Here is a 14,600-nt window from a genome sequence, read left to right on the forward strand (position 1 = left end):
TCCCAACGCCCCTCCGCCAAGTCCCTCCTCCCTATCTTTTATCTTAGCCCACTTGGCACACCCTCCTCACTCCTGAAGAAGGGCTTATGCCCGAAACGTCGATTCTCCTGTTCCTTGGATGCTGCCTGACCTGCTGCGCTGGTCTACATTCAGGATCCGCAACCAACCTAAATGAGAGGGCCACTACCATCACAGACTTCATCAGCAAGTGTGTCGAGGACTGAGTGCCAAAGAAGTCAATCCAAGTATTCCCCAAGTAGAAATCGTGGATGAGCTGGAAGATGCGCTCCTTACTGAAGCGTTCATTTCAGTTGACCTTGACCTATACGTGATAGCGAGGCAAGAAATAGGGAGAGATATCAGTTGAACACGTGGCTGCAAGAATGGTGCAGGAGGGAGGGTTTCAGGTACTTGGATAATTGGGGCATATTCTGGGGAAGGTGGGACCTGTACAAACAGGTCAGTCTTCACTTGAACCAGAGGGGTACTAATATCCTGGGTGGGAAATTTGCTGGTGCGAGTCGAGTGGATTTAAATGAGCTCAGCAGGGGGACGGGAACCCAAGATGTAGTTCCAGAGGATGAGATGAGGGAGGACAGGGACAGGATTTCACAGTCACAGGAATATGCTGGCAGACAAGCTGGTTTGAAGTGTGTCAACAGAAGTATCCGAAATAAGGTAGGTGAGTTTGCAGCATGGATAGGTACCTGGGACTTCAATGTTGTGGCCATTTCGGAGACACGGATAGAGCAGGGTGAGGAATGGATGTTGCAGGTTCCAGGGTTTAGATCTTTCATTGAGAACAGGCAAGGCGGTAAAAGAGGGGGAGGTGTGGCCTTGTTAGTCAAGGATAGTATAATGGTGGCTGAAAGAACTTTTGCCAAGGACTCATCTACTGAGGTAGTGTGGGCTGAAGTTAGAAACAGGAGAGGAGAGGTCACACTGCTTGGGGTATCTTATATACCTCCGCAGAGTTCCAGGGAGGTGGAGGAGAGGATTGGGAAAATGATTCTGGGTAGGAGTGAAAGGAACAGGGTGGTCATTATGGGGGACTTCAACTTCCCTAACATTGACTGGAAATGCTATAATTCCAGTACGGCAGATGGATCAATTTTTGTCCAATGTGTACAGGAGGGTTTCCTGACACAATATGTTGAAGGGCCAACAAGAGGGGAGGCCACATTGGAGCTGGTGCTTGGTAATGAACCAGGCCAGGTGTTTGATTTAGTTGTAGGTGAGCACTTTGGAGAGAGTGACCATAATTCAATTACATTTAGTTTAGCGATGGAAAGGGATAGGTACATGCCACTGGTCAAGAGTTATCGATGGGGCAAAGGCAATTATAATGCGATTAGACACGAATTAGGATGCATAGAATCGGGTAGCAAAATGCAGGGATGCAGATAATGGAAATGTGGAGCTGGTTTAAGGAACAGATATTACGTGTCCTTGATAGGTATGTCCCTGTCAGGCAAGGAGGAAGTGATAAGGCAAGGGAACCGTGGTTTACTACAGAAATTGCATCTCTTGTTATGTGTTGATGAGGCAAGACGGTTCAGATGAGGCAATGGAGAGTTACAGATCAGCTCGGAAGGATTTAAAGAGAGAGTTAAGAAGAGCAAAAAGAGGACACGTGTAGTCTTTAGCAAATAGAATAAAGGAGAACCCTAAAGCTTTCTATAGGTATGTGAGGAATAAAAGGATGATTAGGGTAGGAATAGGGCCAGTCAAAGACAGAAGTGGGAAATTCTGTGTGGACCCTGTGGAGATCAGAGAGGTGCTAAATAAACATTTCTCATTGGTTTTCAATCAGGAAAAGGAGAATATTGTAGAGGAGAAGAATGAGATACGAGATATTAGACTACAAAAGATCGAGGTTAGTTACGAAGAGGTGTTATCAATTCTAGGAGTGAAAGTAGACAAGTCCCCTGGGCCTGATGGGATTTATCTGAGGATTCTCTGGGAAGCTAGGGAGCAGAACAGCAGAGCCTTTGGCTGTGATCTTTGAGTCGTCATTGTCTACAGGTTTAGTACCAGAGGACTGGAAGATTACAAATGTGCCATTGTTCAAGAAGGGCAGCAGAGATGACCCAGGTAATTATAGATTAGTGAGCCTTACTTCTGTTGTAGGAAAGGACTCTAAGAGATAGGATTTATAATCATCGAGCAAGCAACAATTTGATTTCAGATAGTCAACATGGTTTCGTCAAGGGCAGGTCGTGTCTCACAATCCTCATTGAGTTTTTTGAGAAGATGACCAAGCATGTAGGTGAGGGTAGGGCAGTTGACGTGGTATACATCGACTTCAGTAAAGCCTTTAATAAGGTTCCACATGGTAGGCTGTTGGAGAAAATGCAGAGGCATGGGATTGAGGGGGATTTAGCAGTTTGGATTAGAAACTGGCTTTCTGAAAGAAGGCAGCGAGTGGTAATTGATGGAAAATATTCAGCCACAAGGATCTGTTTTGGGATCACTGCTGTTTTTCATTTTTATAAATGACTTAGATGCTGGCATAGCTGGATGAATTAGTAAATTTGCAGATGACACTAAAGTCAGTGGAGCAGTGGATAGTGTGAAAGAATGTTACAGGTTGCAGGGGGACTTGGAAAAAACTGCAGAATTGGGCTGAGATATGGCAAATGGAGTTCAATGCAGCTAAATGTGAGGTGATTCACTTTGGGAAGAATAACAGGAAGGCAGAGTACTGGGTTAATGGAAAGATTCTTAGGAGTGTGGATGTGCAGAGGGATCTTGGAGTCCATGTACACAGATCCCTGAAAGTTGCCACCCAGGTTGATAGTGCTGTTCAGAAGGCAAACAGTGTGTTAGGTTTCATTGGTAGAGGGATCGAGTTCCAGAGCCCCAATATCATGCTGCAACTGTACAAAACGCTGGTGCAGCCACACTTGGAATATTGAGTACAGTTCTGGTCGCCATAATTCGGGAAGGATGTGGAAGCATTGGAAAAGATGCAGAGGAGATTTACGCGGATGTTGCCTGGTCTGGAGGGAAGGTCTTATGAGGAACGGCTCCGACACTTAAGTCTGTTCTCATTGGAAAGAAGGCGGCTAAGAGGGGATTTGATAGAGATATACAAGATGATCATAGGATTAGATAGGGTAGACTGTGAATGTCCATTTCCTAGGATGATGACGTCAGCTTGTACAAGGGGGCATAACTACAAATTGAGGGGTGATAGATTTAAGACAGATGTCAGAGGCAGGTTCTTTACTCAGAGAGTGGTAGGGACGTGGAATGCCCTACCTGCTAATGTAGTTAACTCAGCCATATTAGGGAGATTTAAACAATCCTTGGTTAAGCACAGGGATAATGATGGGATAGTGTAGGGGGACGAGCTGAGAATAGTTCACAGGTCGGTGGAACATTGAGGGCCAAAGGTCCTGTTCTAGGCTGTATTGTTCTATGTTCTATGTATACAAAACTCTAAGTATGATCTTTGCAAATCACTTTTGGAATATTGCATGAAATTCTGGTCTCCCTCCTATCGGAAGGATGTGGTGAAACTTGAAAGGATTCAGAAAATATTTCCAAGGATGTTGCCAGGACTGGAGGGTTTGAGCTACAAGGAGACTAAATAGGTTGGGGCTGTTTTCTCTGCAGCGTCGGGGGCTGAGGAGTGACTTTATTGAGGTTTACAAAATCATGAGGAGCATTGGTAGGGTAAATAGACAAGGTTGAAAATGTGTTGCTGGAAAAGCGCAGCAGGTCAGGCAGCATCCAAGGAACAGGAGAATCAATGTTTTGGGCATAAGCCCTTCTTCAGGATTCAGGTTTAGAGTGAGATGGGAAAGATTTAAAAGGTACCTAAGGAGCAACTTTTTTCATGCAGAGGGTGGTGCATGTATGGAAAGAGCTTCCACAGGAAGTGGCGGACGCTAGTACAATTACAACATTTAAAAGGCATCTGGATGGTTATATGAATAGGAACGGTTTAGAGAGACATTGGCTAAGTGCTGGCAAATGGGACTAGATTAGGTTAGGACAACAGGGCAGCATGGACAAGTTAGACTGACGAGTCTGTTTCCGTGCTGTATAATCTCTATGACACTAAATGACAACTTGACTAATGCAGTATATTTGGTCGGCATGGACGAACTGGGCCAAAAGGTCTGTTTCAGTGCTGTACATCTCTATGCACAACCACCTGAAGGAGCAGCACTCCAAAAACACGTGCTTCCAAATAAACCTGTTGGACTATAACCTGGCGTTTCCACGCTCCTGATCTTCGGGCACCCGGTACGGAGGAGGGAGGGCAGGTCCGAAGACCTCCTCGTGGGTCTGCTCCTGGGCCTGGCCAAACTGGCCATCAACAGGTCCAGGCAGCGGGCCGTGGAGGGGGTCGTTAGGGCCGACTGCCTGCCCCTCTTCCGGGGTTACGTTAGAGCCCGGGTGTCCTTGGAGAAGGAGCACGCGGTGTCCACCAACACCCTGGAGTCGTTCAGGGAGAGGTGGGCTTCGCAGGGAGTGGAGTGCATCATTTCTCCCTCCAACTCTATTTTGATTTAGTCCCTACCCTCCCCTTCACTGTTTGATCACACAGCATTTGATGTGAAGGGCAGTGCTTGTCACTGGCCACTCGGGTGTTTTTCATATCTTCCTGGTGGTGGAAATTGAATAAAGATTCGTGCACCTCGTGTCTTTCAGTGTCTCACACCTGCACACACACACCATGGGTGCTGGGGAAAAAAATAAGCACTACCGCAGTTAGGCGGTAGTCTGGGGGTTAAATAAGATAACCAAAAAAAAACTTGGCGTTTGTGTGACTTTCAACTTTGCACATCCCAGTCCAACAACAACAGCATCTCCAAATCATGACCACATCTGTATGACCCTGGATGGGCTGAATGGCACCTTTTGGGGGGGGGGGGGGGAAGGGTGGTGTCACGTGACTTTCAGCCCACAGCTCGCCGCCTGACGTCAGAGCACGAAAGGCAGCCCCTCATTGGCCGATGCTATGACACGTGACCAGCCGCCGCCGCCGGTGGCCATGTTGTCCGCTGCGCGCCGCTGAGGCGACCCCGAAACGATACATATAAATAGATCACTATATCTCCATTTCTCAGCGCCATGGATTCCTGGGTGCGCTTCACGGCGCAGAGCCAGGGCAGGGAGCGTATCTTCAGGTAACCTCTCGATTCGACGCCGGCCGCAGCCTCCTCCGGCGCATCCAAGCCTGATGGCGGCTTCGAGCGCACGCAATTGGTTGGCGTTGCCGACTTCCGGCTGAGCACCCCGCTCCCTATTGGACGTGGCGCTGTCGCTCAATCGTGCCGACCACGCCCCCTTCCCCCCCGATCAGATCGGGTTTGGGTGAGAGTGCGCAGACACTACTACTACTACAACAACAACTTGCCCACTTGCAGCCCTGGCCACAAGGCTCCCAGCAGAGCGCAGAACTGCGGGTGCTGAAGGCCTGAGACAGCAAACAGAGCTGGCTGGAGAAACTCAGCAGTGTCATGGAGCCAAAGTTTTGGAGTCTGAAGAGATCAGCCCTGAAGGGAGCCATCAGAAAGAGTTGGCCATGAGACCGTAAGGAGAAAGTGAGATCTGCAGCTGCTGGAGAAGTCAGAGTCAAAAGGGCAAGTCATGCCAAATCCGAGGGGCAGGAGAGTTGACATTTCGGGCTTAAACTCTTCATCAGGACCGTCGACTCTTCTGCTCCTCAGAGGCTGCCTCACCTGCTGCGCTTTTCCAGTACAACACTTTTTAACTCTACATAAGATCGGAAGACATCGGAGCAGAAATTAGGGCCTCGAGTCTGCTCCGCCATTTGTTCGTGGATGATAGGCTTCTCACCCATATTTTCCTGCTTTCTCAATGTAACCTTTGAACTTACCTATCTGTGTTTTAAACGACTTCCATGGCAATGAATTCCACAAACTTACCACTCTCTGGCTAAAGAAGTTTCTCCTTACCTCCATACTCCCCTTTAATCTAAGACTGTACCTTCGGGTCTCGTCTCTCCTGCCAATGGAAACATCTTCCCAACGTACGCAGGACTAGTTTGTGTGCGGAATGAACTTCCAGATAAAGTGGTGCATGTGGTTACAGTTACAATGTTTAAAAGACATTTAGATAAGTACATGTATCAGAAATGTTTGGAGGAATATGGGCCAAGCGCAGCCAAGTGGGACTAGTTTAGTTTGGGATTATGGTCAGTATAGACTGGTTGGACCGAAGGGTCTGTTTATTTGCTGCATAACTCGAGAGCCTGAATTTCTAGTTGTTTAGAAGTTGGCTTCTAGTAGCCACTGTGTTTCCCCATGCAAGTATTTCTCTCTCGGGACTGCAGAGGAGGCTTAGTGCAAGCTGGAGGTATAACACTTTCTCTTCGAATTGGGAACCCAGCAGCGTTCTGGACACTATCAAGCTCAACAGTTTTAGGGCCTGAGCACCACCTTCCATGTCCTTTACCCACTACCCACAGCCTAGGCACTGTCTGGACAGGAGTTGATTTGAGTACAGCCAACCCAATTATGCCAACTCATTGTCCTTGTTATCCACTTTTCTCCCTCCCTGACTTACTATCAACCTATGTCTACCTAACTTTCTTTCTTTCTGGCTCCGTATGTACTCATTGACCCAACTCTCTCAGAAATTCCTCCTCATTTCAGTCTTAAATTGCCTCCCTTTTATTCTGAGAATATGCCCTCTGCTCCGAGAGTGTTCCATGAGAGATTCTCTTTTTCGCAGCATTTATCCTGTCATGCTCATAAGAATTGTATATGTTTCAGTGAGATCACCCCTCTTTCGGCTGTACAAGATATTGGTTGGGCCACTTTTAGAATACTACATTCAATTCTGGTGTCCTTGATATCGGAATGATGTTCTGAAACTTGAAACGGTACAGAAAAGATTTACAAGCATGTTGCCAGGGTTGGAGAGTTTGAACTATAGGGAGAGGCTGAATAGGCTGGAGCTATTTTCCCTTAGTACTGGAGGCTAAGGGGTGACCTTATAGTGGTTTATAAGATCGTGAGGAGCATGAATATGATGCAAAGCCAAGGGTATGGGAGTCTAAAACTAGAGGGCATAGGTTTAAGATTAGAGTGAAAAGATTTAAAAGGGATCTAAGGGGCAACTTTTTCACACAGAGTGGTGTGTGGATGGAATGAGCTGCCAGAGGAGGTGGTGGAGGCTGGTACAATTACAACATTTTAAAAAGCATGTGGATGGGTAGATGAATAGGAAGGGTTTAGAGGGAGTTAGGCCAAATGCTGGCAAATGGAACTAGATCATTTAGCGGCATGGATGAGTTGGGCCAAAGGGTCTGTTTCTGTGCTATACCACTCAATGATTGTAAACTCCAGTAGGGAGAGACCCAATCTGTTTAGCCTTTGCCCCTGAGACAATCCCTCCATACCAGGGCACTTTGCTTGTCACTGTACTCTAATTCTAATTCTAAATTCCTGGCTAACCTTCTGTGAACTTTCTCCAGTAAATAATATTTTTACTTAAACAAAACATTGATGCGTTTCCCACTTGCATTTGTAAAAAAATGTTTTGTTCTTTAACAAACAGGCATTGAAATAGTTTGCAGTAAGACTGGGGCACTGTCCCCATTTTGTACATCTCCCCTTTAACATTTGAAGAAGATTTCCCACGACCAGTTTTTAATTTTCTTACATTCTTTCCTAGGTTTTAGATGAGCAGTCATTAAAGTAATTTGCAGTTTATACCTATACACTCTGGAGACGATCTATTGACAAGATGCTAAAAGGGATTGACAAAGTAGATGTAGAGAGGATGTTTCCTCATCCACAATCTAGAAGGAGTGGTCATAGCTTTAGGATAAGGGGCAGCAGATTTAAAGCAGAGATGATGAGAAATTGTGTGGAATTCTCAGCCCCATAGTGTGGTGGATGCTGGGGCACTGAATAAATTCAAGGTGATAGACCGATTTCTAATTGAAGGTTGAAGGGCAATGGAGAGCGAGTGAGAAAGTGGAGTTGAGGCCGAGATGAGATAAGCACGATCACATCAAATGGCAAAGCAGGCTGGAGGGGTTGAATGGCCTCCTCCTGTCCCTAGTTCTGAGGTTCTTGGGTTTTGGATCAACAGACCGGACCCTGCTGTCATTTAGTACCACTGTCACTGATGGCTTGTCAACATTCCTGATGAAGGGCTTATGCCCAAAATGTCAACTCTCCTGCTCCTCGGATGCTACTTGACCTGCTGTGCTTTTCCAGAGACACGCTTTTCGACTCTGATCTCCAGCACCTTCAGTCCTCACTTTCTCCTCGTAATCCAGAAACTCAGGCTAATGCTTTGGGGACATGGGTTTCAACCCCACTATGGCAGATAGAATGACAAGACTAGAGAAGACCATGAAAGACTGTTACATATAGCCATCCTGTTCAGTACACCACATGGTCAGTGGTTAGGACTGCTACCTCTCAGCGGCAGGGACCCGGATTCAATTTCACCATCAGGTGACTGTATGCATGGAGTTTGTACATTTTCCCCCCCGCATCTGTGTGGGTTTCCTCAGGGTGCTCCAATATTCTCCCACAGTCCATAGATGTACAGCTTAGGGTGGATTGGCTATGCTAAATTGCCCCATAGTGCCCAGGGATTTGAAGGCTAACTGAATTAGCCATGGGAAATGCAGGGATGGGTAGGGAATGGGTCTAGGTGGCATGTTCTTCATAGAGTCGCTGTCCCCTCGATGGGCCGAGTGGCCTGCTTCCACACTGCCGGGATTCTATTAATGTCCTTTAGGGAAGGGAAATCTGCTGCCCTTACCTGGTCTGACCTCCATGTAACTCCAAGCCCACAGCCAAGTGGTTGAATCTTAATTGTCCTCTGGGTAACAAATACTGGCGTAGACAGTAAACCACAAATTAACAAAAATAACCAGGAAACTCCAAACCAAACAAGGCACTCTCTCCACATTTGGCCAGAATTAAATGCTCTCAAGAAGGATTGCACCCAAAACATTGACTCCTCCACCTCCTGATGCTGCTTGGCGCACTGTGTTCTTCCAGCCTCCTGTTTGTCTACTTCGGATTCCAGCATCTGCCGTTTGTTTCATCTCTAACCACAGTCATATGTTCAGCTGTCTCGAGTGGGACCCGATGGCCAGGGTCTGGAGTGGGGTGGGACGAAGAGCGGGGGGGACGTTGCTGGAGGGCGTTGTGGAGAGCAGGGTGAGAACGTGACCCACTTTCGTTGTCTGTCTTTCAGAGCTGCTCAGTATGCCTCCGCTTTAATTGCTTACTCGCTGCAGAGAAGTGGAGCGAGCCCAGAGCTGGTTCTCCACGTCAAACAATTGGAGGCGCATTTGAGTTTGGGGCGCAAGTGTGAGTACACCAATCAGAACATAACACCTTGCCACATCTCTCTCTTTAATCATCTCAGTTCGGGCATGTGTGTCAACACTGGGGAATGTTGCTCCTATTCTGCTGATTCCAATGGGACCGTGTTGTAGCCATGACAGGCGTTGGATACAGAGAAAAGCTCCCTCAAGATTGTCCCCATTAAACTCTGGAACAATGGCTCAGTGGTTAGCACTGTTGTCTCACGGTGCCAGGGACCCGGGTTCAATTCCACCCTCGGGCAATTGTCTGTGGGGAGTTTGCACATTCTCCCCGTGTCTGTGTGGGTTCCCTCTGGGTGCTCCGGTTTCCTCCCACAGTCTAAAGATGTGCAGGTTAGGGTGGATTGGCCATGAGGAATTGTCCCATAGTGCCCAGGGATGTGCAGGTTAGGGTGGATTGGCCATGCTAAATTGTCCCATCGTGTCCAGGGATGTGCAGGTTAGGGTGGATTGGCCATGGGGAATTGTCCCATAGTGTCCAGGGATGTGCAGGTTAGGGTGGATTGGCCGTGCTAAATTGTCCCCTAGTGCCCAGGGCTGTGCAGGTTAGGGTGGATTGGCCATGGGAAATGCAGGGTTACAGGGATAGAGTAGGGAGGTGAGTCCAGGTGGGATGCTCTCTAGAGGGTCGATATGGGACAAATGGCATGATTCTGCATTGTAGGTATTGTATTGTATGAAACTCACAGCACAGAGTAAAGCTCCATAAACTCTTAAAGTAAAGCTTTCTTGACTCCTTTAAAAGTGAAGTAAAGCTTCAATACTGTCACTTCAAACACTCCCAGGGACAGGCACAGCATGGGGTTAGATACAGAGTGAAGCTACCTCTAAAAGTTAAAACTCACTCTGTTAAAGTGAAAGTAAAGCATCCTCATCACTGTCCCCATCAAACATTGTCAAGATAGGTACAGCATAGGGTTAAATTCAGAATAAGGTTTGCTCTACTCTTTTAAATTGAAGGTAAAACACCCTCTGCTCTGTCTCTATCAGCACTCCTAAGACAGGACCAGCAGAGAGGGTTAGATACAGTGTAAAACTCATTCGAGACTGGTCCCATCAAACACTGCCAGGATAGATCCAGCACAAGCTTAGATGCACAGTTCTACTTGATTAAACTGAAAGTAAAGTTCCATCTACTCTTTTAAACAGAAAATAGAGCTATCATCATTCTGTCCCCATCAAACATTCCCAGGTCATGTCCAGCACAGGATTAGGTACAGAGTAATGCTTCCTCAACACTGTCCCCATCAAAATCCCTAGAGCAAGTAAAGCATGGAGTTAGACACAAAGTACAGATCAGTTGAAACAGTTTTATCTCTGAGTCAATTCCCCATTCCAGGGTCTTGAGCCCATAATTCAGCCCAACATTGCCAGTGCCAGGACTCAGGGAGCACGGCACTGTCGGAAGGTCAGCGCTGTCGGACCGGGCACTGTCGGAGGGTCAGCGCTGAGGGAGTGGGCACTGTCGGAGGGTCAGCGCTGAGGGAGCACGGCACTGTCGGAGGGTCAGCTGCTGAGGGAGTGGACACTGTCAAAGGATCAGCAGTGAGGGAGCCGGGACTGTTAGAGTCAGCGCTGAGGCATTTCCAGAGATGTGACTTTTCAAATGGGTCTTTAAACCGAGGCCTTGGCTGCCCTGTCAGATGGGTGTTGAAGAATCCATGGCAACTGTTGGAAGAAGTAAGAGAGTGGACCTTGCCCCCAGTGCCCAGGAGACCAGGACTTTTCAGTTGACATCCTTAAGAAAGGATGACGTGGGTCACTTTCATGTTGCTGACTGTGGGATCTTGCTGTGCACAAATATTTCTTCTTTCCTTTGAGGGGGTGGGGAAAGAAAAGGTTCCTCGAGCCTGCGCAGGGCATTGGCGGGTGCTGCACCAACGCGACCGGGGGCGCACATTGATCTTATCCTTCTCCGCCACTTCCCAGTGTTCCGGTTGGGGAACTCGGCCGAAGCGTTGGAAGCCGCCAAGCGGGCCATCCACCTGTCGGACCTGGTGCTGCGGTTCTGCATCACGGTCGGCCACCTGAACCGGGCCATGTACCTGGGCTGCGACAACCTGCTGTGGGCCGGCAAGGTGGGGCTGGCCACCAAGCTGGACCAGGACAAGTGGAGTCAGCGCTCGTTCAGGTAGGCCGTGGGCCTGTCTCGCCCCCTCCCCCGCAAGCTCGTCTACCTTTCGCAGCGTCTTGTCAGCACCTCCTTACCCCTCCCCTGCTCCCCCCCACCACCTCGTGTCAACGTCTGTGGAAGAACGGTCCACTCGCATTCTCATATCGTCGTTTTGCTCCCCATCCATTGCTGAGGTCTTAGGGTGGGGGGTGCCCCCACCCAAATTTTGTCTCTTTCCCCCCCATTGATAAGTCCTGCTAGACCACACCATCCTCCCCATTAGACAAGGGGTTGTCTGTGACAAAAAGTGTGTTGCTGGAAAAGCACAGCCTGTCAGGCAGCATCCAAGGAGCAGAAGAGTCGACGTTTCAAGCTTAAGCTCTTCATCAGCAATGTGGGGGGCTGAGAGATAAATGGGAGGGGGTGGGGTTGGGGGAGGTGGGAGAAGGTAGCTGGGAATGCGATGGACAGATGAAGGTGGGGGGGTGAAGGTAATAGGTCGGGGTGGAGTGAATAGGTGGGAAGGAAGATGGACAGGTAGGACAGTTCAAGAGGGCGATACCGATTTGGAAGGTTAGCTCTGGGATAAGTTGGTGGGGGAGGGGAAATGGGGAAACTGGTGAAATCGACATTTGTTCCCGTGTAGTCGGAGGGTCCCACGGTGGAAGATATAGGGTTCTTCCTCCAGGCGTCAAGCGGTTGTCACCATCACCCCCCCACCCCCCACTCACCTTCATCTACCTATCACATTCCCAGGTACCTTCCCAGCCCCACCCCCCCCCCCCCCCTCCCATTTATCTCTCAGCCTGCTTGGGTCCCCCTGCGTTCCTAATGAAGAGCTTATGCTCAAAACGCCGACTCTCCTGCTCCTCAGATGCTGCCTGCTGATGGTTTTGGTCATCCGGCTATAGGAAAGACATTGTTAGACTGGAAAGAGTACAAAGAGGCTTTACGAGGATGTTGCCAGGATTATAGGCCTGTGTTACAAAGAGAGGTTAGCCAAGGAATCCTTGGAATGATGGGTGACCTTATTGAGGTGCATAAAATCGTGAGGAATCCTTGGAATGATGGGTGACCTTATTGAGGTGCATAAAATCGTGAGGAATCCTAGGAATGATGGGTGACCTTATTGAGGTGCATAAAATCATGAGGGGCATAGATAGGATGAATGCATATAGTCTTTTTTTCTCCAGGGACGGGGAATCAAAAACTAGGTTTAAGGTGAGAGAGGAAATATTTAAGAAGGGCCCAAGGGGCAACTTCTTCAGGCAGAGAGTGGGCTGCCAGAGAAAGTGGGGGAGGCATTAAGGACAGCAAAATTTAAAAAAAAAACATTTAGTTAGGTACATGGATGGGCAAGGTTTAGAGGGACACGGACCAAAAGCAGGTAATCGGAACAAGCTGGGTGGGCTAGCTTGGAGCAGTGTGGGCTGAATGGCCTGCTTCCACACTGCATTACTCTCTCAGTGCCTCCAATGTCCACTCTGTCGTTCATTGGATCGGCGGGGGGGGGGGGGGGGGGGGGTGAGAGGTGTTTGCAGGGTTCTGACCTCCCGTTTTCCCCTGTCTCCTCTCGCGCGCTCTCTCTCTCTCTCTATCCTTTCCCTCCCCAGGTACTACCTGTTTGCACTCATCATGAACCTGAGCCGCGACGCCTACGAGATCGCCGCGCTGGCGCAGCGGGAGGCGCGGGCCCGGAGCAAGGTGGGCACCGAGGCCGACGCCAGCGGTGGGACCCCCTCCGGAGCCAGCGTCGCCCTGCTGGCCGGCAGCCTGCAGGCGCGCCTGGGGCTGCTCTGCCGCGTGCTGAAGGCCAACCCGCCGCTGCTCCTGGACGTGCTGAAGAACTGCTGCGACCTGTTCATCCCCCTGGACCGGCTGGGCCTGCTCAAGACCAGCCCCGGGGTGGTGGCCTTCTGCGGGCTCTCGTCATCCGTCCTCTCGATCCTCACCATTTCCCAGCCCTGGCTGAAACTGAAGCCGTGACGGAGTCGTGGGGAGCCGCCCCCCCACCCCCACCTGACTGAGGGGACTGTGCGGACAGTAAAAGGCTCCATTTTCTTTCTGTTGCTAATAAAAACTGATTCGCCCCCGCTATGCCGGCCAGCTGAGGCAGGATGGGATAGGTGCATGCGGCTGCCAGAAAGCAAAGTCTTGTGTATTGAGCCAACGACCAACACAATCCGTTGGCTCAAGAAAGCGGGCGACAGAGTCAGCAAGGGATGGCCCAGCAGAATCCACTGGCCCGACAAAGTGACAAGCAGAATCTGCTGACCCGTGAAGAAACGACCAGCAGCGTCCGCTGCGTCAACCAGACGTGGCCCAGCAGCAAAGTGACCAGCTGACTCGACCAAAAGACCGAGCGACCGACAGAATCCGCTGACTCAACGGAAAGAAAAAAGGCGGGGTCTGCTGACTCGGCGGGAAATGACTGGCGAATTCCGCTGATTCGATGATAAACACGACCCGCCATATCCAACTGATTGATTGATTGATTGATTGATTGAACAAAGCAGAAGCTCTGGGCCTGGGCCACGACGGTGACAGGAGAGCCCGTGACTCCTGTGCCTTGTCGCTGATCAGGACCACGCGATGCCCCTGCCCCCACAACCCTTCCCCCAAAAAAAAGCTCACTGGGTCGTAGCCGTCAGGTTGGCGAGGCCCAGAGCGTAGCTTTGTCACTGGCACCTAGTCACATGGCAGCTTGAACATGTTGCGTGAGGAACTCAGCCAGCCATCTGTACTCCAGCCTGTTGTCCCTCCCTGCCTTACTACCCCAGTGACCTGCGGCTGCTTTGACCTCCACAAACGTTGCACGTTCCCTCCCCTTTACCCTCAACCTGCTACATTCCTGCACCCAAGGCACGGGCATTGATGAACGCTCACCAGGAAAGGAGGCCCCTCTTGGACCTTGGCAGTCGCTCCCTCTGGGTTCCATCTGTGCGTGAGCCACGTCACAATCCAACGCTCGTTTCGGTTTCCGTTTCCTGGGGTGAGGTTTTAAAAGAAAGCTGAATAAAAGGAATGTTGCAGCACGTGTGTTTTTGAGAGAAAGTTCTGAAGTGCTTTTCCAGCACAGGGAGGTCTTTAACTGTAGTAGAGGAGATACGGCAACTATATTGCCCACAGTAAGCTGCCACAAACCAG

General features: G+C 49.5%; 1 protein-coding gene across 1 annotated transcript; it reads left to right on the forward strand.

Annotated features, from left to right (window-relative positions):
• The first annotated feature begins 4,977 nt into the window (after positions 1-4,977).
• Positions 4,978-14,488, forward strand: pex11b (peroxisomal biogenesis factor 11 beta). Its single transcript, XM_072548927.1, has 4 exons — positions 4,978-5,144; positions 9,208-9,323; positions 11,270-11,471; positions 13,067-14,488. The coding sequence occupies exons 1-4, from the start codon at positions 5,089-5,091 to the stop codon at positions 13,437-13,439; spliced, it is 747 nt and encodes a 248-aa protein (XP_072405028.1). The 5' UTR covers positions 4,978-5,088; the 3' UTR covers positions 13,440-14,488.
• Positions 14,489-14,600: the final 112 nt, after the last annotated feature.

Source organism: Chiloscyllium punctatum, chromosome 28 (assembly GCF_047496795.1).
Source record: "Chiloscyllium punctatum isolate Juve2018m chromosome 28, sChiPun1.3, whole genome shotgun sequence".
Classification (NCBI taxonomy): domain Eukaryota; kingdom Metazoa; phylum Chordata; class Chondrichthyes; order Orectolobiformes; family Hemiscylliidae; genus Chiloscyllium; species Chiloscyllium punctatum.

What these genes read in the sequence shown, in the direction of transcription:
- pex11b (XM_072548927.1), top strand. Translation starts at nt 5,089, where the DNA reads ATGGATTCCTGGGTGCGCTTCACGGCGCAGAGCCAGGGCAGGGAGCGT. An exon ending in GGCAGGGAGCGTATCTTCAG is followed by an intron (nt 5,145 to 9,207) that starts GTAACCTCTCGA and finishes TCTGTCTTTCAG; the next exon opens with AGCTGCTCAGTATGCCTCCG. An exon ending in TGGAGTCAGCGCTCGTTCAG is followed by an intron (nt 11,472 to 13,066) that starts GTAGGCCGTGGG and finishes TTCCCTCCCCAG; the next exon opens with GTACTACCTGTTTGCACTCA.